This window comes from Delphinus delphis, chromosome 13, assembly GCF_949987515.2.
Source record: "Delphinus delphis chromosome 13, mDelDel1.2, whole genome shotgun sequence".
NCBI lineage: Eukaryota > Metazoa > Chordata > Mammalia > Artiodactyla > Delphinidae > Delphinus > Delphinus delphis.
This window is the reverse complement of record NC_082695.1, coordinates 30,715,082-30,741,533: the sequence shown is the minus strand read 5'-3', so window position 1 is coordinate 30,741,533 and position 26,452 is coordinate 30,715,082. Positions and strand designations below refer to the sequence as shown.

Below are 26,452 nucleotides of genomic sequence, written 5' to 3'. Positions count from 1 at the left end.
ATTCATGAGCTGTGTCTTATATCAGAAGTAGCATTTGGGTACTTTCTCATTCCCATTGTCAAGTCTGCAGAGCTCACCCAAACGTACACGTAAATTCATGTTTTTGTAAGTATGAAAATCGGACTTATGGAATTCAATGAAACGCTGCAAATGTTTATCATTTGGGAGCTTCGGATCGTCGTCCTGCGTCAGGAGGTAGGCACTGTTTTAAGAGTGTGTGTCGGAGAACTCAGACATGAGTGGGAGATGCTGTTCCCAGCACTCTCAGCCCTTCGCAGTCCCAAGTTCCCAGAGCAGCAGTGTCGGGAAAGTCTCCATAGCGAGGTCTCTCACAAGGGAGTGCTCAGCAGAAAGGCAGCGTTATGTGGAGTCCCTTCCAGAAGGCTCAGCCTTCCGTGGGACCTTCACTGTTAGCAGTTTCACGTCCTCAAGAGAGAGGCTACTACAGAGGGGGGGCACCAAGCACTTACATCCGCCAGCTTGTTTCTTGTAGAGACTCAATTACACCATCCAACAAAGGACATAATTTGGGAAATATTTCTGGGCATGTGCACCTGTGCAGAAAATGTCTTTGTGCTTCAGACTAGAGGAAATGGAGTTGCCATCTGGTGTGGGATATGCAGCAGCAATAAACACAGTTCCAGGGGACGTCTTTCCTTTCCTACGTTTTCCCCTTTGGATCCGAGTAGGGCAGTATTTGGGTTTGGGCTGTGACTGTTTTGGTTGGGGGTAGAAGAGCAGGAGGCAGGTGATGGAGTAACTTCTCATCAGTCAGGGTCAGCTAAGTAATACTTAGCCTGATTTTTATATCTGTTGTCCCTCATCCCTAATTCTATGAGAGATTTTCCTTAGGACTGAAGGAAGGGAAGGAAATACAGCACAAGTACTCTAAGCCTTCTACTAGGTTTTGAGGGAGGAGTGAGGTTTGGAATTTTGTTTTTAAGCAATTATAACTTAAGGGATAACTTTGCATTGTGTAAGAGTTAATTTATGAGCACAAACTTAACTTGAAATTTAGTAGACACTTGATGTTTGATATAAGACATTAGCTTGTAAAAACAACATGGAGAGTTGGAAAAGAGGAAGGATACTTCAGAGGTTAGGAAAATGACATAAGTTGTACAGATGCCTGAGTAGAAAGACCACTGGGCCTGGAATCAGAAAATATGAGTTCTAGTTATAATTTTTCCCAGTGCTTTTTCTCTGATCTTGATCAAGTGAATTTACCCCTGGATGTAAATTAAGATGGTATTATCTGTTTAAAGAGGTAATGTGTGCCAGTGTACATATCTCCAAGCCCCTTTTTTGGTAATTTCTCCCTATGGAAGCCATATTTCAACGATTATTATCTTAAAGAGGCTATTCTTTTAGAAAAAATAATTCACTTTTACCATTTGTATTAGGTAAAAATTCTGGTTGGTGTGAGTCTGGCCGCTCCTAGCCCGCCAAGTTCAACAGTTCTATCCCGAAGCAAAGCCAGCTGACATTTTAGTTAGCCTGCAAAGGCTCATCAAGAATAACTATTTGATTTTTATGGTTCAAAGAAATTACGGATTCTGGGCCCCTATTTTCTACTTCCATGGACCTCAGAGAACTACTCTCTATCCAAAATGTAGCTTGTGTTATGAACTGGAGTTAATTTTTAACAGAATTAGGGCTAATTTTAATGCTGAGAAGATCCATTGAATGGACCTGAGCTATAACCCATGTCTTTTACATAAAAGCTTCTTGTATGTAAGAGATTTAAAAAACGATACTCGCCAAACTGGCCTCTACTGTCCTCATCAGGGACCCGACCTGAGGGCCTTACAAAGGCCGGTGCCTCTGCGGCCGGCGTCACAGCCTTCGTGCAGCGATGTCTCTTGTGCACCGTGAAGACAGAATTACCGAAGAGCTGTTATCTTCTAGTAACGAGCTGAACAATCCAGAAAGCAAAGACTGCCAGGAAATGGCCTTGGAAATGGGATCCGTCCTGGGAAGAGGGCTGACATTTGTAGAACTAGATTTGCCCATCTCTATCTATTATCTCTTTGAATTCCCGTAATAACCCTGGAGGGTAATTTCTCCTATTTTGATAGATGAGTTAACTGAAGCTTCAGAGAGAATTACTGTGCCTAAGCTCTCATGCTGGTCGAAACAAAAGGCAACAGAAAGTCAAACCCAAGCCTTTCTCACTTCAACTCAGTATCTTTTCCTCGGTTGTGCTTTCCCAGAGAGCCCACCGGTGCCTCACTAGGTCCAGCCAGGCCCTCTGACTCCTGAGGACCTCTTCAGATCTCCGGATGGATATTTGGTACACAAGAAACCTTGACTTAGATGGGAGAACTGAAATGATCAGTTTTATGATCCTAGTAATTATTTCTTAAATTTGCATTTAATATTTTAAGAAAAGCATATGTACAGAAAAGTACACAAATTAAATTTATTTTACAATTTACAATCTAATTACAGTGATGTACATGTATGGATGGATGTAATGACTACACCCATTTAGCGAGAATCCGAATCGAGAAACAGTATTACTAACACCTCCTAAGCCCCCCCTCGTGCCCCCTCCCAGGTTAAACTCAAGACCAAAGTCAACACATGATGGTTTTAACAGCTGTCCCTGATGTTCAGGGTTGGGTAGATACGTAAAGGCTGTTTGTGGTTGGTTCACAGAGGCAATTTAAACTAAGTGTGCTGTGTTTTTAATGCTCATTGTAAATGAAAGTAGAAAGGAAACGGAAAAGAAAAACCAGAAATCATGAGTCTCCTATCTCATGCATCTTCCCCAGCACCCTCCATGCCGGCTTATGAACTTGAGACGCCCTTGAATCAAACCGACAACACGGTGACAGTCCTGCTGAAGCCTGCACACAGCCGAGGCGCACCTGTCAGGTACCAAGCGGAGAAGGGGTGGTTTTAGGTGAAAACTGAAGTCATCTCACATGTGTTTTCTGGGGATTTGCTACACGCCTCAGTCAACATGTAAACCCATATCCTTATGAACTCTAAGTAAAAGAAAGGACTGAGGGGAAGGATAGGGTTTTGATGTGGGGTGATCAAGTACTGTGTAAAGAGTTTGATTCTGATGCAAGTGGGTTGTTCTTTGAAGACAAGGAACAAAAACCCCAGTCCTTATACAATTACTCAGCCATAAAAAGAAATGAAATTTGAGCTATTTGTAATGAGGTGGATAGACCTAGAGTCTGTCATACAGAGTGAAGTAAGTCAGAAAGAGAAAGACAAATACCATATGCTAACACATATATATGGAATTTAAGAAAAAAATGTCATGAAGAACCTAGGGGTAAGACAGGAATAAAGACACAGACCTACTGGAGAAGGACTTGAGGATATGGAGAGGGGGAAGGGTAAGCTGGGACAAAGTGAGAGAGTGGCATGGACATATAAACACTACCAAATGTAAGGTAGATAGCTAGTGGGAAGCAGCCGCATAGCACAGGGATATCAGCTGGGTGCTTTGTGACCTCCTGGAGGGGTGGGATAGGGAGGGTGGGAGGGAGGGAGACGCAAGAGGGAAGAGATATGGGAACATATGTATATGTGTAACTGATTCACTTTGTTATAAAGCAGAAACTAACACACCATTGTAAAGCAATTATACTCCAATAAAGATGTTAAAAAAAAAAAAAAAAAAACCCAGTCCTTTCGGAGGTGGCTTTCCTCCTAAAAGGTAATTGCTCCCTGTAATTTAGTTACCCAAGATCAGGTGAGCCCTATTCCTTAAATGGATTTGTTTGTTTTGTTTACAGGGAGTTTTAAGTCCTTAACCTTCAGTAAATTGGCTAATCTCTCAATTGAATATGTGGTGTATAACTGTTTTTTTTAAAGAAACAGGTGATTGGAAAGATGATTGTGAAGTCTTTATTTGAACAGATTTAAGTTTATTACCATGATGTAGGCCTCATTTCTCATCGTGTGATGATTTATATAGCTAAGAAATTACAAAGTATAACTTTTACCGTGAATGAATAAAATAAATTTATTCTTCGTAGGAAGGAGCAAAGGAATGCCTGAATAACTCTTGAGTATGAACTTGTCATAAGCTCATTAATCTATATAAATGAAATTTCTACTTGTTTCAGAGGGATTCAGATATTTTGTACTAACAGAGTAGATTCCCTTAAAAATAACCTATTCCTTTGAATAGCGTTCTCCAAGGAAACATTTACATTCACAATTAAGGCTACAGGGCCGGGGCTGGGGTTCCTTTCCCTGTGCCTTTTGTAGAATTTTAGTTCATTAACCTTTTGAAACCTGGCCTCTCTTCGATCACGTTTTCACTACAGTATCCAAGGCGGATCCATTGGACTTCTTTCTGCCTGATAAGATATGTAAGTTTCAGTTCACAGACTCAAGATGAAAAACAGACAAGTGTAGTTGATAGAGAATTCACATTAGGGTCGAATCACAGAAACTTTTATTTGAAAACCCTGCAAGATGATATGAAACAAGTTTTAGTTTGCTGACTTACTCAAAGTAGTAGCCCATGTGAGGGATTTCAGATCGCCACTCATAGGTGCAGTAAGTGAGAACACTCTGAAATATGTAGAAGCTCTGTTCCAGATGTAAGGTATTATTTCTGCAAGAAAAGCGATGCCACTGACACTGCCCAGGCCCTTTGGGTTGATTTGTTTGGCACTGAGGGGTTGCACGAACTGAATGACCCCAGGCTCACCCTCATTGGATGGCTTTCCAAGACCCAAGCAGACCTATGGCCGCGGGTCAGACTTTTTCACTCCAGAAAGCTGAATTATTATTAAATGAAAATTGACGCTCTGACCGTGGCCTTGAGAACATCATTTGTTTCTGACCAGTTTGAGTTGCCCAAACTCAGCAAAACAGGCCGTTAGGACAGGAGTCCAGGTTCTACCACAGAGGCATCTCGATGAAATGAGAGGGTAGAGGTCATTCACTTTCAGAGCCTCCAAACTGAAGGAAGCTGAAACCCTAACCATCTCTCCAACACTCTACTTTATTCTCATAAAAATTCCTTTCACACATTTTCTATTCTTGTTGCTTCTTTCCTTCTAACCCTTTCAGTTGGATTGCCATCCTCATCTTTGTATAGATCTTTCCAAGTCTAAGTTTTCAAATGACACTTCTTTGGGCAATCCATGTTAGTCCTGTCCCCAGAAACCCTCTTCTTATCTTTTTAAAGTGTCAGTTGTGTCCCAAACGACTACCCATGTTTTCCATCATCTGCCTTGCTAAGGCACGGTTTTGTTCTTTTCCTTTACACCTTTCTAGTTGTTTTTGGAGACTTTGAAGCCTTACTACTTAGTTAGTTGTAGACATCCTCAGGCTTTGTATTCTTATGTCTATAAAAATAGAAATTCAGATGCTGGTCAGGATGTCTGAGACGCAGGTCTCACATCATTTCAGCAGGCCCAGCTCTAGCTCTGTGAAGATTTCAGTTTATCATGTCACGTGCTCTTTCACACCTGTCATACTGCCTGATTTTACAAGTTCAGCACTGCTTTGCTTTTATGAAACATCATCTTGTTACTGGCTAAGCATTCCTGGAATTGACTGGGGTCATTGTGCATTCGGCCTCTATGATGCCCTCTTCTACAGTGTTAGCAGCTTGAAATGAACAAATTTACTATCTATATCCATCGTGGAAATCTACAATGCTAGAATCAAGATCAATTCTCGTGGCAAACAGTTCAATAAGCATTACAGGGAAATCCACTACAGATGCTACCTTTACTGGAAGGATGCTTGTTTTAAAATGGGTAAATTTTATTGGCACAAATTTGAGAGAGGAAATTATCTCAAACTCACCTGTCAAAAATATTTTTTTTTGAGAAAAGTGAATATTCTCTTCAAAGGATTCATTATTATAGTACAGCATAATGCGACTGATTATCTATTGAGTAGATGGAAGACCAATATATCTAGAAAGACTAGTTTGGGAAAAAAATGTCCATAATACTCTCAGTCTAAATGGGGTATATGAAAATTTTCAATTTCATTTAATGTTTAGAGAAATAAGAACTCTGATTAGGGACTCATAGGGACCTAAAATATAAAGCCATAATGTAGATTGAAACATTTGAACACATCTGGAAATTTGCAAAATGCACATGTAATCAACTGCAATACAAGAAAGCTTTTCCCAAATGGTAAGATAAATACTAGAAGAAGAAATGGAAGTGAACATCTGTTGGCTTTCCTGGATTTTGCACAGAATTATGTGTTCAAAAATACTGTCATTGTGTGATTGCAAAAAAACCCATTCTTTTGATTGATTTGATTTTTCTTTAATCCATATTCATTGGTGTTGAAAATTCAGTCATACTTCACTGAGGCACTTTACTAAGTGAGGTGCTTGTATACTGATTCCACTACAAACACTCAGCGTGGTTAATGCGGATTCTTGAAATTGCACTAAACTCTCAGTGTAAATGATTGTTGTCTTTTTATCGATCAGCGCATCAGCTCTGTCACATAAAATTATTTAAATCCTGAGATGGCCAGGAAGAACACAAATTCCATCATTCCAGCCAGTAAACTAGCACCTAGGACAGAATTTTAATGTCTGTTCATGGATTCGATTTTTTTTCTTTAATAAGACAGGGAAAAGCTTAATTTTCTTTTACTCGTTTAGGATCACCTCATTTCTCTCTCTTCTTCTCCCCACTGTTTATTACATGCAGACAGAGTCCAACAGAGAAAACCCTAATAATTTGGCAGTAAAAGAGCAACTCTAAATAAAGAATGAGTTTTACACTAACTGTGGTGCTTTTCTTGCACTAACAAAAGTTCTGTCTGTGATTTTACTCTCGTGATGTATGTCTTTATAGATAATCTGCTGTGTGCAGTAACCCTCATTAATGATGTTTTATACCTTCTAATGGGCTGTGGCTTGAGACTCAATCACGTTTTTGTAATTCAAATGACTCTCATTTTTGTTCCTTAGGCATTGTTGCTTTAATTTGTTCATAAATGTTTTGCAGCTCGGTGTCTTCTTAATTAAAACTCAGTGCTTGAATATGTTAACTAATTAAATATTTTGATATTCATTTCAGTGGAATGTTCAAAGATTACCAAATCATTCTTTGATTCATTCATTCAGGAGAAACTGTTGAGTGGGGAAAACATCTATTACAGTTGTGTGCCTACAGGGAGGGATGGAAGGAGGGCAGTAATCACAGCAACAACCAAAACATTAACACCGAAGCTGAACCATGTGAATGTAATTTTAATTCATGGCAGCCACTTTGTTCTTCTAATAGTAAAGTAGTCCAGATTATTTCTTTTTAATTTTATTGAAATATGGTTGATTTCCAATATTGTGTTTAATTTCTGCTGTACAGCAAAGTGACTCAGTTATACATGTATATAATTTTTCATATTCTTTTCCATTATGGTTTATCTCAGTATTGAGATATAGTTATAGTATAGTTCCCTGTGCTATACAGTAGGACCTTATTTATTTATCCTGTATATAAGAGTTCGCATCTGCTAATCCCAACCTCCCAGTCCTTCCCTCCCCCTTGGCAACCACAAGTCTGATCTCTATGTCTGTGAGTCTGTTTCTGTTTCATAGATATGTTCATTTGTGTCATATTTTAGATTCCACATATAAGTGATATCATATGGTATTTGTCTTTCTCATTCTGATTTACTTCGCGTAGTATGATAATCTCTAGGACTGTCCATATTGCTGCAAATGGCATTATTTCATTCTTTTTTATGGCTGAGTAATATTCATATATATTATATATATACACACACACACCACATCCTCTTTATCCATTCATCTGTCGATGGACATTTAGGTTGTTTCCATGTCTTTAGCCCCAATTATTTTGATGCTGTGCATTGGCAGTCATTGGTGACTTATACTGTGGCTATCCTCTAAGTTGAATGCTTCCTCAACAGTTATGTTTAAAAAGCAATTTGTGAATAGTTTCTGTTGCTGAGAATCGGGGCCAAAATCTTAAAGTAAATAGGAACTTCACTACCTTATGAATGGGGAAGAGAGGAGGCGTAAGGAATGGAAGACATATTTTGCCTAACTTTTTTCAACAATGTGTCCTAGGTAAGTAAGGTTTCAAATGAGATAGGAAATATTTCTTGTTAGTAAAAAGCAATCATAAATGCTTTATTCATCCAAAACACCTCTGATTTAAAAACAAAAAGACTTGTATCATGTAACACCTGCAGTTTCATATATAAGTCAAGAATTTATTTTTATGTACTATGTCCAGATTTTTATTAAACTGATTTTGCCTTGAATTTTTTCTCATGGTAGACTGCAAATGTGTGCTATTCTCATTTACTCCTAACACTTTTTTCCTTATGCTGCTTTGTTTTACGTGGTAAAGTAGGAAACGTTCTGATATTAAAGTGTCATTGTTAACTTCAGTATTTCTTGAGTTATTCAAATTACTCATCAAATATTCTTTTGTAACAAATTAGACAGAAAATGAAAAAGGCATTAAAGGATGCTATTTTTCTCATTATACAGCTCTCTGTCTTTTGAAAAATCCACTCTTAGTCTTCGAAGAAGGTGAAGGACAAGTTTTCATTCCATTGAGAATAAACAGGCAGTAAAGCAATTGTATTTATTTTAAGAAAATGTGTTATATTTCTCACACACGTTCCATTTGATCCTGGAGCTGTATGGGAAACGAGCTTTATTCTCTTTGTGGGCCTGTACTCATGGCCCCAAGCTGGGTATCACACAGCAGTTTTTGTTAAAGGGACTCAGCGTGAGAGTGCCAGGGAGTCTGTGACACTTGCCACCTCGGATGGGACAGTGAAACTAACTTTTGTCAGTAAAAGAAAGGAAAGAGATCATTATTACTAATGAAAGGTAGGAGATAATCATGCACTTTGTTCTAAGAAGTTTCCTATTTTAGGAATTACAATTGTTGGCATATGATTGACTACGGTTTAGAAGTTTGATGTTAGGAAGTATGGACCAGATCCTTTTTACATTTTTTTTAAAGCAGCAGCAATCTATATGATTGTCTCCCCTTTCTATGTCCCAGGAAAGACATTATCACTGCGTTGTCACCACCTTCTTGGACACCCCTTTCTCTTCTGCTTCATGCAAGGAGCCTTTGAGCATTTCAGCATTATAGGGTTCTTGTGAGGATTAACTGAGGTACTGTATTTCAAATAGTACTTCAAACCATACTTCACACACACTAAATGCTACGTAAGTGTTTCTTCTTGCTCTGGCACCCTTCAGGCTGTAGCAGTAGGTGGTTCTCATTGTTTCTTTTCACACGACCAGCCCTGGGCCTCTACCTTTTCCTTTGTTTGTCTCATTCTCTTCAAATCTGCTATCACGAAAAATCTAATTTGACATGAAAAATAAATTAAGAATTTAATAAGTGTGTCTATCAATAAAATCCTAAATAGAATTCCTATAAATTCTAATGTCTCTCCTGCATTTTAAATTCTGATTGCCTCTGGTTACCTGTTTATTTATGCATTTGCAAGTTTTGAGGAACTGATACTATAACTAGGTAATGAACTCTCCCCCGACCCCAGTTCTGTACAACAGCTCTTTAAAAAGGTTAGGTGTTTCCATGTTGACCCCTGAGTCGTTAGCTAATTATGGTCTTTATCAGCTCTAAACTTAAGTTTATGAATAAACTTAAGCATAAAACAAAAGGAAACAAATCTTCTGTTTAGAACCACTCTAAAAGTAAAGTTTGCAACGTGCCATACCAACGAAGAGTCCATGAGACAAGTAACTTGCTTGGCTCAATGGGGTCTGTTGTTGTCTCCACTCTCGAAGAGTGCTCCTCCTTTCACTTTCTTAAAAGAAAGGTATCTGTTATTCAAGTACCATTTTATGGTCATTCAATCATTATGATTATATTAGAATTTATTCTCCAGATTCTAAAAATTGTCCTTTTTTTGAATTTTATTTTATTTTATTTTTCTGTATAGCAGGTTCTTATTAATTACCTGTTTTATACATATTAGTGTATACATGTCAATCCCAGTCTCCCAGTTCATCCCACCACCACCCCACCCCCACTTTCCCCCCTTGGTGTCCATTGGTTTGTTCTCTACATCTGTGTCTCTATAAAAATTGCCCTTTAATCAGAATAGTTTTATCTATTAGTTTGATCTTGGCTCAGGAACCAGTTAAATAGCGATTTGCAAATATTTTATTATTTATCCATAAAAAAATTTATCTCTTTATATTACTTTCTTGCTGGATGAAAGAAAAAACTGTAGTGTAAAACCTTACAATACAAAGTTTACCTTAAGATCCAAGGATTCTGTAATTTAAAAGTAGCTTCAGGGACTTCCCTGGTGGCATGGTGGTTAAGAATCCACCTGCCAATGCAGGGGACACGAGTTTGAGCCCTGGCCCAGGAAGATACCACATGCCGTGGAGCAACTAAGCCCGTGCGCCACAACTACTGAGCCTGCACTCTAGTGCCAGCGAGCCACAACGACTGAGCCGGCGCTCCACAACTACTGAGCCGGCGCTCCACAACTACTGAAGCCTGCGCGCCTAGAGCCCGTGTTCCACAACAGGAGAAGCCACCGCAATGAGAAGCACGTGCACCGCAACGAAGAATAGCCCCTGCCCACCGCAACTAGAGAAAGCCAGAAAGCCTGTGTGTAGCAACGAAGACCCAATGCAGCCAAAAAAAAAAAAAAAAAAACTAGCTTCATTTTAAATTAACCTATTATAAATCAATGTATAATGTTCAGATCTACCCAGTACTTTGCTCTAAATTAATTGGAAACTACTGAATCTATCAGTAATGAATAAGCAATATCATTACGGCCTAAACAATAAGACAGTATCAGGTGTCATGCGTGGTCTTTTGGATGGGCAGAATCAGTCTTCCATCCTTTGACATAGGCAGGAAACTCTTCTGATATTCAAATAATTACTCTGAATATGCATCACGTGAATAGCGGACCTAACTTTCTAAAATGACTCCCATGATACACGGAAAGAACATACTCTTTGGAGTAAATAAACCCAGTTTCAAATCCCAGCTCTCTCAACGACTATCTATGTGATGGTTACAAATCTCGTAACATCTCTGAGCCTCAGGGTGACGCCACGTCAGCTCACGGAGCTGCTGTTGGGGTTACATTGACGCAGTAGACACTAGGTTCCGAGTGCTGTGTGACTCCCTGGGGATCCAGAGGGGCCTGTCGTGGGCTCTGTTCTCCAGGGGGTTGCAGTCTCGACACGTGAGCCCAGCATGTGCTCTGGTCCCCTGTCTCGGGTGCTGAGGAGCCGGAGGGCGGGACTGTACTTGGGGTGGGGGGTGTTGGGTAAGATTCCAGAGAGGAGCTGAGTCTTGACAGATGGATGTTGCCCACGGGATGTATGTCACATGGAGACAGGAGGTTACGTGTGTGGCAGGGACTAAATACTGAGCAAGACAGATGCATCCCAGGAGGGTGGGGAGGACCAAGTTGGCCTGCTCTGGTGATGAGAAGTGTGATATAATTAGAGAGGGGTGGGATGGCGGGATGGGAGAAGCGGAAGGGAGATCAGGGGTAGATTGATTGATTGGGCGACCTTATGCTCCATACCAGGGGGTGGAGTTGTATCCAATGGGCAGTGAGCAGGGATTCCAGGGACTTAGGTAAGGAAAAAATGTAGGGAAGATTAGCTGCAGCCGTGGAGGGTGGGTTACTGGGTTGGGGCATAGGACAGGTGTACAGGTTCCTTTTCATCCGCCCAGTTAAGGTATCGCTAACACTTAGGAAAGCGATCTTGTACATGTCAAATGCTGATTTTCATTAGAAACGGGACTTAGGGGAACCAGAAACATTTAGTTCTTTTAGAAGAAAAAAAGAGAATGTATCGCCTAATCAAAGTGATTGGTGATGTTAACTGTTTAAAGTATTGTTAAAGTGCATACTAGGACACTCAAAATTGAAAAACTAGCTCAGCCATGACTCTCTGGTAATTTACTGGAAATTACTAATCATGTGAATATTTTTTATTTATTTATTTATTTTTGCTGTGTTGGGTCTTCGTTTCTGTGCGAGGGCTTTTTCTAGTTGTGGCAAGCGGGGGCCCCTCTTCATCGCGGTGCGCGGGCCTCTCAGCGTCGCGGCCTCTCTTGTTGCGGAGTACAGGCTCCAGACGCGCAGGCTCAGTAGTTGTGGCTCACGGGCCCAGTTGCTCCGTGGCATGTGGGATCCTCCCAGACCTGGGCTCGAACCCTGTGTCCCCTGCATTAGCAGGCAGATTCTCAACCACTGCGCCACCAGGGAAGCCCCATATGAATATTTGTAAATCCCAGTTTTCATAAGCAGTAAAGAGGTGGCGTTGTTAGTGCTTCTTGCTCAGAAGAACCTTCTGGACCTTTGTCTTTTTGCTTCTCTCTACCTTTCTTTTACTGGATCACCCTAACCCCTTTGCCCTGAGCCTGTGCTAGGCACTTTGGGGACCATTATGAAACACACTGGGGTGTGTTTGCAATGCCAGCGAATGGATGAGACGGTGTCTTACTGAAAGAGCGCCAAAGGAGTGAATGCTCCAGGACGCTTAGCGGATGAGTGTGGCTGACTCTTGGCTGAGGGACAGGGAAGACTCAAGGTTTTGATCACACCGTTTCTCGTTGTTCTCATTCCTGTACCCAAAGGAACCCATGGTTGTCTCTGCAAAGATCAATGTCTGAGGTTGGACTGCAGGCTACACAAAGGCCCTTGAGTGTCATTTATAGTGGAGGCCGTACGTTATCATACGTGACCGCCTCCCTGGAGGTGAGGTCAGTAGTGCTGGGCACAGCCCCCCCACCAGCTGACCAGGAGCCCAGAAGCCACCTGTCAGGATGGGGAGGCAGACATGCAGGTTGAACTCACTGGCCACTGACAATAGAGAAAGTTACCCCCTGCTTCTTCCCCCCACACCGTCTGTCTGGACCATCCATAAATGAAACAGTGGAATCACTTAAAAGCTGTCTCAATTGTAAACCCAGAGCCCCAGAAGGTTGCCGATGCCTTGAATTGAACAACTTATCGCCTGAGTGACAAATCTCACTGCTGCTCTGCCATTTGCTCTCAGCAGCTGCTGGGTCTTCCTAATCACGATTATTGATTCCACGGAGTTTAAGGGATGAATTTCTAGAGGTGTTCCGAGCTGAGACTGTTAGGCTTTGGGAGACAGGATCCTGGACATTTTGACGAAGACTGACTGATCCGACTATAGGCGCTTCACTTTCATTTTTTTAAGTGTTACAATCACATAAGTACGTGAGAAAAGATGACAAGTTCAAAGAGGCTGATAGTTACGCTTGGGGCAGACAGTGAAAGCCCGTCCAGGGAGCTGCTGAGAGCTGTGGGCTTTGGGAGCCAAGGAGCCCCTCGGAGAGGACCTGACCACGCTCCTCAGGTGTCAGAACCTCGTGATCCTGTGGAGGGGGGCGGACATGGCCGTATAATGAACACTGTTTTATGTCATTCTCTTCAGCAGAACATTTTCTCAACCAGCGCTTCTAAGTCTGGACAGTGTAATCGTTTATGATGAGAACAGCAAAGCACAGGAAAAAGCTGATGTGCCTTCTGTTTCATCAAAAATTAGTTTATTAAGTCTGTTATTACATTATGCTTGTGATGGTTACCTATATTTGGTTTTCAGCTCCTTAATTTAATTAACAGTCAGTTCTTCAATCTGTGAGATAGTAGAACGATTGGGTAGCAATGTTTGTTTTCTCCATATCGTCGTATCCATTTTGAGCTGTTCTCTGTGTCCTATTTTTTTCATTTCTCTATGTTTCCCTAATAGTGTTTGCCTGTCCAGTGTCAGTGTATTTCCTGCTCAGTGAGAATTGGTAAGAGCTCTCTGAAGTTATTAGTCTCTAGCTAAAATTGTTGCCCTTTACAATATTGCCAAGTGTTATAGGAAATTTGAGGGTTGACATTTGCCTATTATTCATTCATTTGTGCACCAAATATCTATTGAGCATCTTTATTTTCAAGTCACTGTGCTAGGATGGTGATCAAGCTGTGTAGAGAAACCCAGAGTACACTGAGAGCATATGACAGAAGGATGAAATCCCAACAAGGAAATCGGGATGTGCTGTTTCAGCTGAAACTCAAAGGAAAAGTAGGAAGTGGCCAATCAGGGGCTGGAAGGCAGGTGTGGGTCCACCAAGGAGAGGAGCAGCCTTTAGAACAGCCTAGGATCAGAGGAAGTAAAGAGATGTAGACAGTGGTCACCCCAGCAAATACAATTAAAACCATATACATAGTAAATGAAGCTTGACCAGCACTCAGGAGTATTAACTAGATTTATGAATTTAATGTTGGAAGTGAGCCTTTTCCTAGGCTAATTATTATGTAAAATGTATGTAAATATAATAGGAAATGCAAAATGATCACAAAATGATTTTCATAATTTAGTTTCTGAATATCCTTCAGTACCTCAAACCTAATTAAGTGTGCAATAAGTGTTTCTTGAATTGAACATCATCTTTTTCTTGTGAGAAGTAATTATCACTGAAACCTTTACAGATAAGAAGCCAAAGGTCTCAAACCTCCTTTTAACTCGTTGGATGTATAAGGAAGAAGAAGCGTTTAAAATTTATATTCTCATCTCTAAATAAAAGTTAAATACCATGACCCTTCCATAGAATGCAGAAGCATAAAAAAACACCCTACCCTTACCCTTGGATCGATCTTATTTTTTTTAATAAGAAGAGAAATTCAGAAGGACTACTGCAGATTTCATCAGGAACATCACTAGAATCTTGCACGCCTATACTGACCCCTTTGAAACTTCTGCTTCTCACCTCTCAGGGTCACTGACACCCTCCTTTCTCCTTTGCTTTCCACCCGCCCCCCATAGGTAGGAAAGGGGATTGGGAGGTGGGAGAAATGGGTGAAGGGTCATGAACTGTGGGGTGATGGATGGTACCTGGACTTGTCATGGTGGCCCCTCTGTAGTGTATACAGATGTTGAATTATAATGCTACATACCTGAAAGGTATATCAGAATTATACTTTTTAAAAGAAACTGGGAACCATTTAGAATTATTACAAAGAATTCTCTGAAAACAACTGTCATCAAAATCAAATTAAAATGTAATGAAAGCTTAAAATTAATTAGTAATCAATTAAAAGAAAAGAACAATTGCATGGACCAGGGTTTGCATCTGGGCTGAGTTGTTTACACTACTGTGTGACCTTGGGCATCCTGTGAACTCTGGGTCTTTCTTTAGTTCTGAAATTGGGTCTAACACAAGATATGTCCGTTTCACAGCATCATCATGAGGATTAATACAGTCGAAAGTTCTTTGTAAACTGAAGTGCTAAGAAAGGGTAAAACTATAATATCAGGATTTGCTTAACAAAACACACAGACTAGATTGATGTTCAGTTTTTTTTTTCCCTTTATTCCTTGTTTTTGGTAAAATGCTTAAAATTTCTAATCACTACTGCCCTTTAACTTTTATGCCAATATACCGAGACGACTACTACTACTACTACTACTGAAGTAGACTACTACTTCAGTAGTATCTGTGGGGACTTCCCTGGTGGCACAGTGGTTAAGAATCCGCCTGCCAATGCAGGGGACACGGGTTTGAGCACTGGTCCGGGAAGATCCCACATGCCGTGGAGCAACTAAGCCCATGCACCACAACTACTGAAGCCTGAGCGCTTAGAGCCCATGCTCCGCAGCAAGAGAAGCCACCACAATGAGAAGCCCACACACTGTAACGAAGAGTAGCCCCTGCTCGCCACAACTAGAGAAGAGCCCGCGTGCAGCAACGAAGACCCAACGCAGCCATAAATAAATAAATAAAAACAAATAAATTTATATTAAAAAAAATAGTATCTGTATTGTAAAGGAAACCCATACTTTGACAATAAGTTTATGGTTGTTGTAAGAAATATGTGCAGTCATTCTGTAAAATCATCAGTTTTAGAAGACCTACTGTTCCAGTCCAAACCCCACAGAGATGAGAAAGCACTGCCGGTTGGAGTAGTTACAAACAAGGGCTCTTTCCTGGGGACGAAGGTGCAGAGGTGTTCAGAAGCATCAAATATGCAGCCAATCACAGCATGGAGTTTGGTGACCCTGGGTTTCAATCCTAGTGCTTGTTTGCCCTGTAATCTCGGGCAAGTGATACTTTTCTGTCTCATTTTCTTCCTCAATTAGTTGTGAGTGATAATATCTACCTCAAAGGGCAGCTAGGAGGTGAATGACAGTAAGCAAAGCAGTCAGGACAGCATCTACCACAGACGTTATCAGCTCAATATAGGAAAGCTTTTCTTATTTATTGTTGACTCTATTCTGGTCTGTAAAGACGGCAGTACCTTGTAGATAACTTGGTAGCCTCTTTTCTTATGCCTGTGTCATAGGAAAGTTTCTAAGTCCCAGTATAATACTTCTGAACCTCAGTTATGATCTGACAGGAATAATAATTAGGCTAATAAAAAAATGAAGAATTGTTGTTACTTGGATTGAGTCGCTATAATATGGCAGTCCCATGCTTGGTCCTTTATGGAGTGATTTCTAATCATCCAGAGCAGAGTTCCTGGTCAAATGCCAGCACTCTGTGTACAGATACAGGAACTGAGGTCTGGGGGGATTAACAGTCAGCCATGCTCTCCCTGTGAACAGTGCATGGCCTGCAAGGCCCCTCCCAGGAGCCATCCCTACCACAGACATCGTCCCTGCAGAATCTCTCTGGAACCAATGTGGTTACACCTTCCTTTGCAGACATGGGCTTTCCTGAAAATTAATATCCTTTCTTTATTGTCTCTTCCAGTGTTAAGAAAATATATAATGCCTTTGTTTTTAGATTATGATCCTTGTAATCTTTGGGGTTTATCTCTAATACTTCATTCTTAGAAGTTAGAAGCAGGGGTTTTCGGTTTTGGTTTTCTTCATTATTTCTTCATTTTTGTTTTTAAGCTAAGACTTCCTTTTTATTTTTTTGGTCAAGCCTAACTCCATCAAAATCTGCTCAGTGTTTACTAGCGAAATTTTGAGTACTTGAAGGACTTGGGTTAAACAGCTTTGTTATAGTGTATTGGATTGTTTTAATCAAATTCATCAGTCTTTTTTTGTTGATATGTATGTTCTTTTTTCATATTACCGTGTTTAATAGTCTCCGGAGAATAAAGAAAGAAAATACCAATTCTTTTGAAATGCTTATTAATAGTTTTTTTTTTTTTAATTGTTCCCTCTTCTTTATTGAAGAATTGTAAACTGCAAGACCATCTTAAACCTTTGGGGCTAAAAGTTTCTTTTGTCACATTTCTGGAACCTTTTGAAAAGGTTCTATCCATTGCTAAAATTGTTTAAGGAAAGGAGCTCTAAATACCTGACTTCCAACCTAAAATTTTTCCTTTTTTCATTGGTACACATAGTCACAAAAACTAAAATGTCATTTAACAGTAAAACTTCAGTTTTGTATTACTATATTGGCTCGGTTTTTTTATGAGTTATTGTAGCTGAATTGCTACAGAGTGTGTTCACAAAAGGTACTAAATCCCTTATTACCACTGCCACCACCCTTCCCCCACCTGATTTTAGGTGACTTTTATTGTATTAAAAAATAATACTCTGCATTCCTTTACTGCCAGGAAACAAAGATCATTTTTATTAAAGTTGCTTTTAGGATGACAGTGTCAGTCATCTCTTTGAAAATTCATTTTGGAAACTAAGTTTGTTCTTCCAGACCCTTGAAAAGAAGCCTGAAAAATTGCAGGGGAAGATAATAATAATAGAGGAGATGTATTTGAGCAGTTATACTGTGAAACTTAATTTACCTTTCCCTCAAACTCCATTTCAAACTTGCTTTTGTGCATGAAAATATACTGTCTCGCTTTCCTTCCCTCATGTCTCAGATTTTCTTTTTCTTCAACATAATCCCCTCCGAAGGATTCTGTGTAGGAGACCAGAGCTCCAGTCTGATGCTCCGGGGCCCGCAGGGCAGGTGCACAGGCCTTGCTCAGGGCCACCTCTGCAGAAGGCCGGGCCAGGGGCCACTGGCCTGGGAAGGGTGCAAGGGGCTCCCACTGCCAAATTCTACCACCACTGCCCCCAAAACAACCAACACATCTGTAATATTTTGACTTCACCTTAATGATTAAAATGGAGAGCAAATGAAATACTAAAATTGAGAGATGATGGCTCTTGTAACCTGCGGCGTGATTAGAGAAGGCAGAAAAAGGAGTTCCAAGTTTGCCTGGAAGGCACCTGTGGGGAGGTGGAGGGGAGCAGAGACCGAGGCTCTGCGTGTTTGCAGGCTGCTCCCCCTGCCCTCCCCAGAGAGCAGTCTACCTGGTTCTTATTCCTCACATTGGGCATCACAGCGGGATGGGAGTCAGCAACCAGCCCTGGTTGTCATGCCCTGCAGCGTCCTTCTGCCAGGAGCTGGGCAGTATGGAAACTGTGAGGAAAACCCTGCCACTCCTGGGATTCCTCCCCGGGAAACTCGGGCACTCTCGGGACAGGCCTGCTGGGACCCTGGCAGGCATCTGAGCCAGAGCCCGGCCATTACCCTCAGTGTTTGGTCCTATTGATGAAGAATCCTCGTGCCTCTTGGGAGTCTGATGGGAGACTTGTTGAGACTTGGGTGGGTCTTTGTTGGCACAGGTGGTCGCAGTGAATGGAGATTGCATTGGGAATCCAAAGACATGAGCTTTTTGTTTGTTGGCATTCCTTTATCTCTAATTTGGGGGGAAAGTGGATGGCTGTAGGCAGCACAGGACAGTCTTCGGGCGTCACCGGCAGTAGGAGCGTTTGGGCACTAGGTCCAGACCAGATGTCCTCGGGGAAGCTGATGCCACAAGAGATTTTTTTTTTCAATAGATCTTTTTTGGAGTATAATTGCTTCACAATACCGTGTTAGTTTCTGTTGTACACCAAAGTGAATCAGCCATATGCATACACAGTCCCCATATCCACTCCCTCTTCAGCCTCCCTCCCACCCTCCCTATCCCACCCCTCTAGGTCATCGCAAAGCACCAAGCCAATCTCCCTGTGCTATGCTGCTGCTTCCCACTAGCTAGCTATTTTACATTCGGTAGTGTGTATATGTCGATGCTACTCTCACTTTGCCCCAGCTTCCCCCTCCACGCCCCTGTGTCCTCAAGTCCACTGTAGACACTGACACTCCCCCTCTGTACCCTCTTTCACTCTGTACAAACCTCTGTCAGCATCTTGTCCCAGTTCTTTGTTGGAGGGACCTGTTTCTAACACCCCGAGAACGGGGACAGTGTGGACTTCATTCCTCTTTTTCTTCTTCCCTTGTGCCTGGCACAGGGCTTGATATGTGATAAATATCGTAGAAAATAAGGAAATATGAATAAAATAGTTTTCTTCTCACTTGTTGACGTCACAACTTGCCTGATCTTGTACCAGGGATTATAAAAATATCAGAGCTGGAAAGGACCTTAGTGGTCAGGGGATGATTTGGTGGCAGTGCTGGACCCAGTCACCTGGGCATGGGATCCCAGTTCACTGTGCTCTCAGCGGCACGCCCTTCGGGACAGTGGCATTTGTATTCTGGCTCTCCTGGCCTGCGCTACTGCTACCTTTAGGGACTGAAAGATCCTGACTTGAGTATAATAGTGAAGATATTTAGTATGGCTTTGATAGTATTGGATTTTTCTAGTTTTATTCAAATCCCTAGAGCTATTTAAGAAAAACAAGCTTTAAAAATAGTAGCAGACCTTGAGTTATAATTTTTATAGTCATGCATTTGTTATGAAATTGTGATGATTAAATTATGACAAACGTAACTGAAATGAAATGTGCAAAGGAAAACGTCTTCACTTGTTAAAAGGAGGAGAAGTCACTCTTAAAGATGTTCCATCTTGGACTAATTTACTTGAAATTTGGTGCCTGTCGTGAAGATTAATAACATGTGGCCTTTTACACAGCTTCTTGGCCCAAGTCTAATGTTCTAGTTGTCCTTTTATTATCCCAAACCTCCGTAACTAAAGGATTTTTCCTTCCTGCCCTTTGTTCCCAATATGGAGCTGTAATTGAGTTCATATTTCTCGCCCAGCCTTTCAGCTATAATTAATATTTTATTATATCAGATTTTGTCACTAACTAGCAGAGCAGCAGGGTGTGGGAGCACGTGCTCAGGCGTGCTTACACATACACACACACACACGTGCACACACATGCAGAACAGAAGTAACTTAGGGATGCCAGGCGAGCTCCTGATGACGAATTATGGCCAAGAGAGCATCAGTTTTATTTGTAGTACCCTGAAAATATGCCACAGCAATAGATGGCCGATCCTATCTAGAAGAGAGCAGGACAAAGAGAAATTAAAGTGGGCAACATAGAATATTCGACCCCACGGATCAGTTTATGCTGTGCAGTGTGTTACCCAGGGTCCACTGTTTGTGGAAAACTAGTGATCAGACCTCATTTGTGAGTCAATGAGCAGGACAGGCTCTGGCAGCTGCTCTCAGCACCCGTGTTATGTGGATCCTAGTCATGATGACAAACACATTGAACTTATTGAACTGACCTTTCTTTTTCCTCATTTTAAACTGGTGACAATACTTTTAAAATGTAGTTCAGTTGTACCAGGTCATTGGGATCCTCAGGGTGTCATTTCAGTAAATGCTGACAGGTTTAGGGAAAGGCTATGACTGAAAAAGAACAGGAAGAAAATACATTCTGTGTTATTGCATAAATAAACCTGAATTACACGTTTATTTTACCTGCCTTGAATATAATTTATACTTTCATTTTCCCTCACCCCCCCCACAAAGAGTTAATCTTCAAGAAGATATTAATACTAGACTCTATTCTTTTTTTCTAGAGAGAGAATAGGTGGCTTTTACCAAAAATTGCAGATCAAGCTGAAAGTCCCTAATAGTGCCATGAAATGAAAAATATTCTAAGTCCTTGAAATGATGAGAAATGACAACTTTAAAGGATTGGCAAAAGCAACAATGAAACGGATCAGTACTTTTCTCCTCCTCACCCCCCACCATCCTGCTATCTGGTTGGATAATCCTTCAATATTTTATGCTGATAAGAAACAGAATAAGTGGGTAGGAAAATGGACTTATGACTAAGGGCTTAATCCGGAAATGAATTAGGACACACATATTGAAGTCAGTTTCAAATCTGCAGCAGGCTTCCCCTCACATCTTCAAAGTTAGAAAAGACCAAAACCATTTTGTCACATTTGAACTTTCGAGTTTAACAAACTACATGAAAGATGTTCAGATGTTCTTTTCTAGGTTATACTTCATGGGCTAGTCTATATAAATGCAGATTTCTTATTCTCCTTCTAAAAGCCTCAGAGTTTTGTTGTAGAAAAGCCTAGCATCAATTAAGCTTTAAATTAAACTTCATTCTGTAGGAAAGTTCGGATACAGTGATGTCACATCTTTGGCAGATTCATCTTCAGGATGGATTGTGCCCTCACGCTGCAAATGCCTTAGGAAAGTTTTATGTGATTTGAAATTCCAGAACAGTGGTGGAGGAAGGCTAGGAATGGTGAGACTTTGATAAACAAAGAGGCCGTGAGTAACACATTAAAAGGATAAAAGGATTTTAATTCAGCTCACTAAGCTAGAAACTTCTGTTTGGTTTTCCATCTGTGAGAATTTGCTTTTTTCAGTCATCCTTTCAGGAAAAACATTCAAACAGTGAGATTTTCAAATGTACTTTTGAGATGACACTTGTGGTTGGAAATATCTTGTGAAAATCATCAGTGGGATGATGTTATTTGTACAAATGAAAAACGCATCAGTCACCAAGTTCTGTCCAGGTACCGCTGATCTGGATGCCAGTAGTGTGTTTATTTCCATCCAGGAGGCAGCAGTGTGTGGCCACTGGGCAGCAGAACGGATTCAGCCATTTTTCATTAGCACTTGGACTTTGATAAAGGGGAATAGAAAAGAGCTGCTTGACCTTTCAGTGCTTAAATTATTAAAGAGCAAATAGATTTGAGGTCTGGATGCTTGCAAATCTAATTTGTCTTGTGGAGCAAGGATGAAAAGACATTTTGGGTTTGAAATTGCTCTAGTCAACTTAGTTCTTCCTTTAATATATCTGAAGATGAGTAGATGGTAGCTATTTAAAAAGTAATACGTCTGGAGTAGAGTGCATGACATAACGTACCAATTGGCTGAAATGGAGGCCCACTAAATAATCATTTAATTCTTGAATTTTCATCTGATCCTCATCAACTTGCTACTTGGAAAAATTAATTTTTTTTCAGCCGTATTCACTTAGATGGCATTAAAATTACAAAACAATTGTCTTTCTCTAGGGGGTGTCAAATATCATATTGTTCAAGTTAAATCAGGCCAGTGCCTGGCACATACTACGGGCTCAGAAAGTATGCATTGACTTAATAAATGAGGAAAGCTGGGGAAAGATGGATGGAAAGTGAGGATGGAGATGAGGGGAGAGAGGAAGCAGAGTTGCAGCTTCTGATTCTCTCCATTTCTCCTTATTTGCAGGTTGTACAGGATGAACTTGCAATCTAACCTGCATTATCTTATCGCAAAACCTTTTTCTTGGTAATTCCCTTCTCTCTTACCTCTTGGGTATTCAGGAAATGAATACAAAAGAAACTTAGTATTAAGTTTTAGTAAAGCGAAGCATATTAGTGAATATCAGTATATTTCCTCCCTCCTACTACATATAAGGTATATAAAGTAAAAATTACTTCCGGATTACGTTACGCCTTCAAAAATATGTACTTCGTGGCCCACTTCATTCTGTCTCATGAGATACAGAAGTGACTAACTGTATTGTCGGATGGTCAGGAGACCACATCTACTATTTAATTAACTATGCCCCAGATAGAACGGGCACCTCACCTCTGAACCTCAGTTTTCTCACCAGTAAAACCAGAAAATAAAACCTACATGTGCAAGGCTCCTGGCCTAGCACTTGCTGTATGGAATAACTTCTGCAAATTTTTTTCTTCGCATAAATCTTCATATTTCTACTTTGTCTAGTATACTAGGCTTTCCGGAAGTTGTTTTTAAAGTGGAATTTTGAAAATCATGTCCTATAGCAAGTAAATTGGAAAAGCTTGCTGATAGAAGAAAGCCAGTGTTAAAAATTACTTAATGGAGAATCTCTTTGCAAAGCAATTAATTATTCTTTGATTTATCCATCTTGTGAGAGTAGTTCTTGTATGCTGAATAAAAATTCTGAATAAAAAAAAATATAAAATGTACCTTGGAGACCCATCTAATTCTCTCATTTCATAGGAAAAAAATAAGAACCAAAGATGTTCATTAAAAACCCCAGTTTTAGCAGAATTAGGAGTAGAGTCTAGGGGGATGCACACGCCAGTGTCTGCTACCCTGACAGAAGGCGTTGCAGGAAAACAGTCACACTTTCTTAATGATGTTTGCACTTCTCTAACCGAAGCCTTGAGTGTTACACATTGTCCCTCTGTTACATTCTCTTGGTTGCATGCAATCTTCAAGGTTAGCCAACGCCATACTTGGTGGGAGAAATGCCAAAGAACTTGCAGATATAGTGGAATCGCCACATCTGACTGTAGATGTAAGAGGTCAGGGAGAAGCGGGAGTGAAATCAAAGCCCCCTCTGTCTCTGCCTGTGTTCCTTGTCCCCCCCCCTCCCCCCAAAGGAAGGTCCTTCCTAAATTCTTCCTTCTATGTTGGATACACCCTGCAGTGAGAACTCGGCAAGATTTGGTGGAGCATCTTACAGGACCAATAGAAAGTCTTGATGTTAGGAAGTAAGAGTCATATTTCTCTTCTTTTCTTTAAGTTTACATCCCTGCTCAGAAGTCCCTTTATCATTATTTACACTGTAAGCCTGCTGGACTCCCTGCCTACTGAGCAGTCATTCCGATGTTGTACAACCGTCAGTTTTTCTTTGGACAGAATTACAAACTGAACGGCAGCTGCGTTGCATGACTGAAATAGAATGTGCTAAGTGGTTGTACTTCCAGAAACAGGAGATTCACTGGGTGCAGATTCAGAGTTCACACGGACAGGAGCACAGAGAGGGACCTCTCCGGGCCGACCCCAGCTCTTGGCCTTGGTAGGCACCTCCCTTCTATTCTGTTTCCCCGGCTTTAATGAGTGGCTGTGCTGAGCAGCCCCAGGGTTACAGTGTTGCTCGGGGAGTCACGGTGCTTTTCTGACAAAGTAAGAAAAAGATATATCTCCTTGTCAGAAGGACTTGCAATCTAGTCTGGATTCAGTTTTTGAAAGCTGTTGTCGAGGTTTGTTTTTTCTCCGTATTAGAAACTTTTCTTTTCCCCAACCAAACTGCACAACAGTTCATCATTCTAGTAAATGTATGTAGCTCAATAAAGAAGTCCATCCCTTCAAAGTTTCTCCTCTTCTCCTAAGGTTAATTCGAAATTCACAGATATTGGAGGGGGGGTGGGGAGGGAAAGGTGAGTAGGGACCAGGAGATCCACTCCTTGGTGGGGACATCTGTCTCACAGGCATCTTCTGAGGATACTCATTCCCATCTTATCTTTATATAGAATTCAAGTAGCCCTGTTCGTGATTTACTCTTAGAAACCACTTGTAACTCCAGGGTGTTGGCTTTTGAAATTCCAGTGCCTTTTCTCTGCTTTTCTGATGTCCTCACTTTCCACTGACCGAATATGGTGAAAGCAAAGGAATAGAAGAAAATATGGGAAGTTACACCTTGGTTAACCCGAATCATCACACATTGTGTCTTGTGACTTGATAAAACTTCACACACGATCATGCAGATGTCACCGAAGAAAATATTACGTTGCCTTTTTTAATAAACTTACGGTTAATATTTATTGGTTCATTGACTAGGTAAACTGAGTTCATTTTCTACAAATTCATCTTCAGTTACATGTAAGAAGAATGTTACCTTGGTGTCCTGCTCACATAAACAGCAGAGATTGTTCTATGAAAACGTGTTAACTATGGTAAATTTTCTTTCCCTCCAGAAGTTGTCTTATTTGGGGGTGAGAGAGTCCTGTGCAAAGGCATTAAGCACTTTCCCTGTCTGTCATGGAGCAAGTGTTGAATCCGTGTCCATTAGGCACTAAGCACTTATTGTTGGCTCTATCCAGTGTGTTCTTTATTTGGGGTCTCCTGTGGGTCTCCACAGCTGAAGACCATGGGAATCAACTCTGTTATCCGAAACTATCACTGATAATACTCTCTTTTTTCTAGTGTCTACCAAATAGTTGTCGAGGAAGAGCGTCCTCGAAGAGCTAAAAAGACAACAGAAATCTTAAAATGCTACCCGGTGCCCATCCACTTCCAGAATGCTTCTCTACTGAACTCCCAGTACTACTTCGCTGCTGAATTCCCAGCCAACAGCCTCCAGTCGGCTCAGCCTTTTACTATTGGTGATAATAAGACATACAATGGATACTGGAACACCCCTCTCCTTCCCCATAAAAGCTACAGAATTTATTTCCAAGCTGCTAGCAGAGCCAACGGGGTAAGTTTTATAAATGGCTGTTTACTTAGGCCATTCAGTGTTATCAGTGCGAACACAGTCAGATCACATAAGGTAGCAGTAAGAAGGAAAGTCATGCTTTTGTGTGCTTTTACTTGGAATAAATGTGTTTTATTCTCTTTTTAAAATTATTTTCACCTGGAGAAATTCATGGGAAGAAATGCATATATTCATATTTGTTTGGGTAGGAAGAAGATATTGTCAACATGATGGTTTTTATTTTCAGTTTTTACTTGTTACCAAAAGTTGGCTAGTGATTCTGCTTAGCCTACTATTTCACAGGGAAATAGTACAGCTCTAACACGTACACTCAGCTCATTTACAGTTTTGTGAGATTCACAACATCTGTCTCTTCAGCATATTCTGTCCCATTTCTTTGGTTCCACAAGAGTTTACGCTTCCTATAGCTGGGACTAAATTAGTTATCTTTCTTTTTTTTTCTAAGAGAAAACAGCTTTGGAAAGATGAGATAGAAACAAAATAAAAACTATCAAGTTGTTTTTGAATTTTTTTCCCTTTCCTGTTCAGACCAACCCAGAGCTCTGATGAGATAGGAAAGTCTCCAGAGAAGGAAGGGCGAATTTTCCAGATATGACAGTGGTTTCCTCCTTCACAGCGTGGGTCTTGGTACCATCACTGCCTTTGGCCAGTGAGAAGTGGGGGAAATCAGGGGCACAGGTTTTGCCCACGAGTGTCTGCACAGGGAGCCAGTGAGGGTCCGGAGGAGGAAGCCAGGGGGGCCACCTGGCAGAGGCGTTCTGTGTGTAACTCCAGGCTCGCCATCTGCTCCCAGGGTGTCCACCAGCACCACCGCCAGCACTGGAGCCGGAAAATGTATCAGAGTGCAGTCCAAGTGCTAATCACTGTGTGGTTAATGCCACACTTGGAACAATGAGAACCTCCCTTACCCGTATTTAAAGAGAACTGCAGAGATTTTATTTGTCTCACATAAAACATGAATAGTGATTTTTTTCCCCCTCTTTATTTAACACAGGAAACCAAAATAGACTGTGTCCAAGTGGCCACAAAAGGTAGGTTGAAATT

At 40.9% G+C, this 26,452-nt stretch overlaps 1 protein-coding gene across 2 annotated transcripts in view; it reads left to right on the top strand.

The window, feature by feature from the left end:
• The window catches only part of PTPRM (protein tyrosine phosphatase receptor type M), a 745,004-nt gene that overhangs the window by 449,645 nt on the left and 268,907 nt on the right, over positions 1-26,452 (top strand). For both annotated transcript variants that reach the window (XM_060028688.2, XM_060028687.2), the window contains exons 11-13: positions 2,778-2,880; positions 25,117-25,390; positions 26,403-26,439. In XM_060028688.2, the coding sequence (XP_059884671.1) occupies positions 2,778-2,880; positions 25,117-25,390; positions 26,403-26,439 (414 nt within the window). The remainder of the gene's footprint in view (positions 1-2,777; positions 2,881-25,116; positions 25,391-26,402; positions 26,440-26,452) is intronic.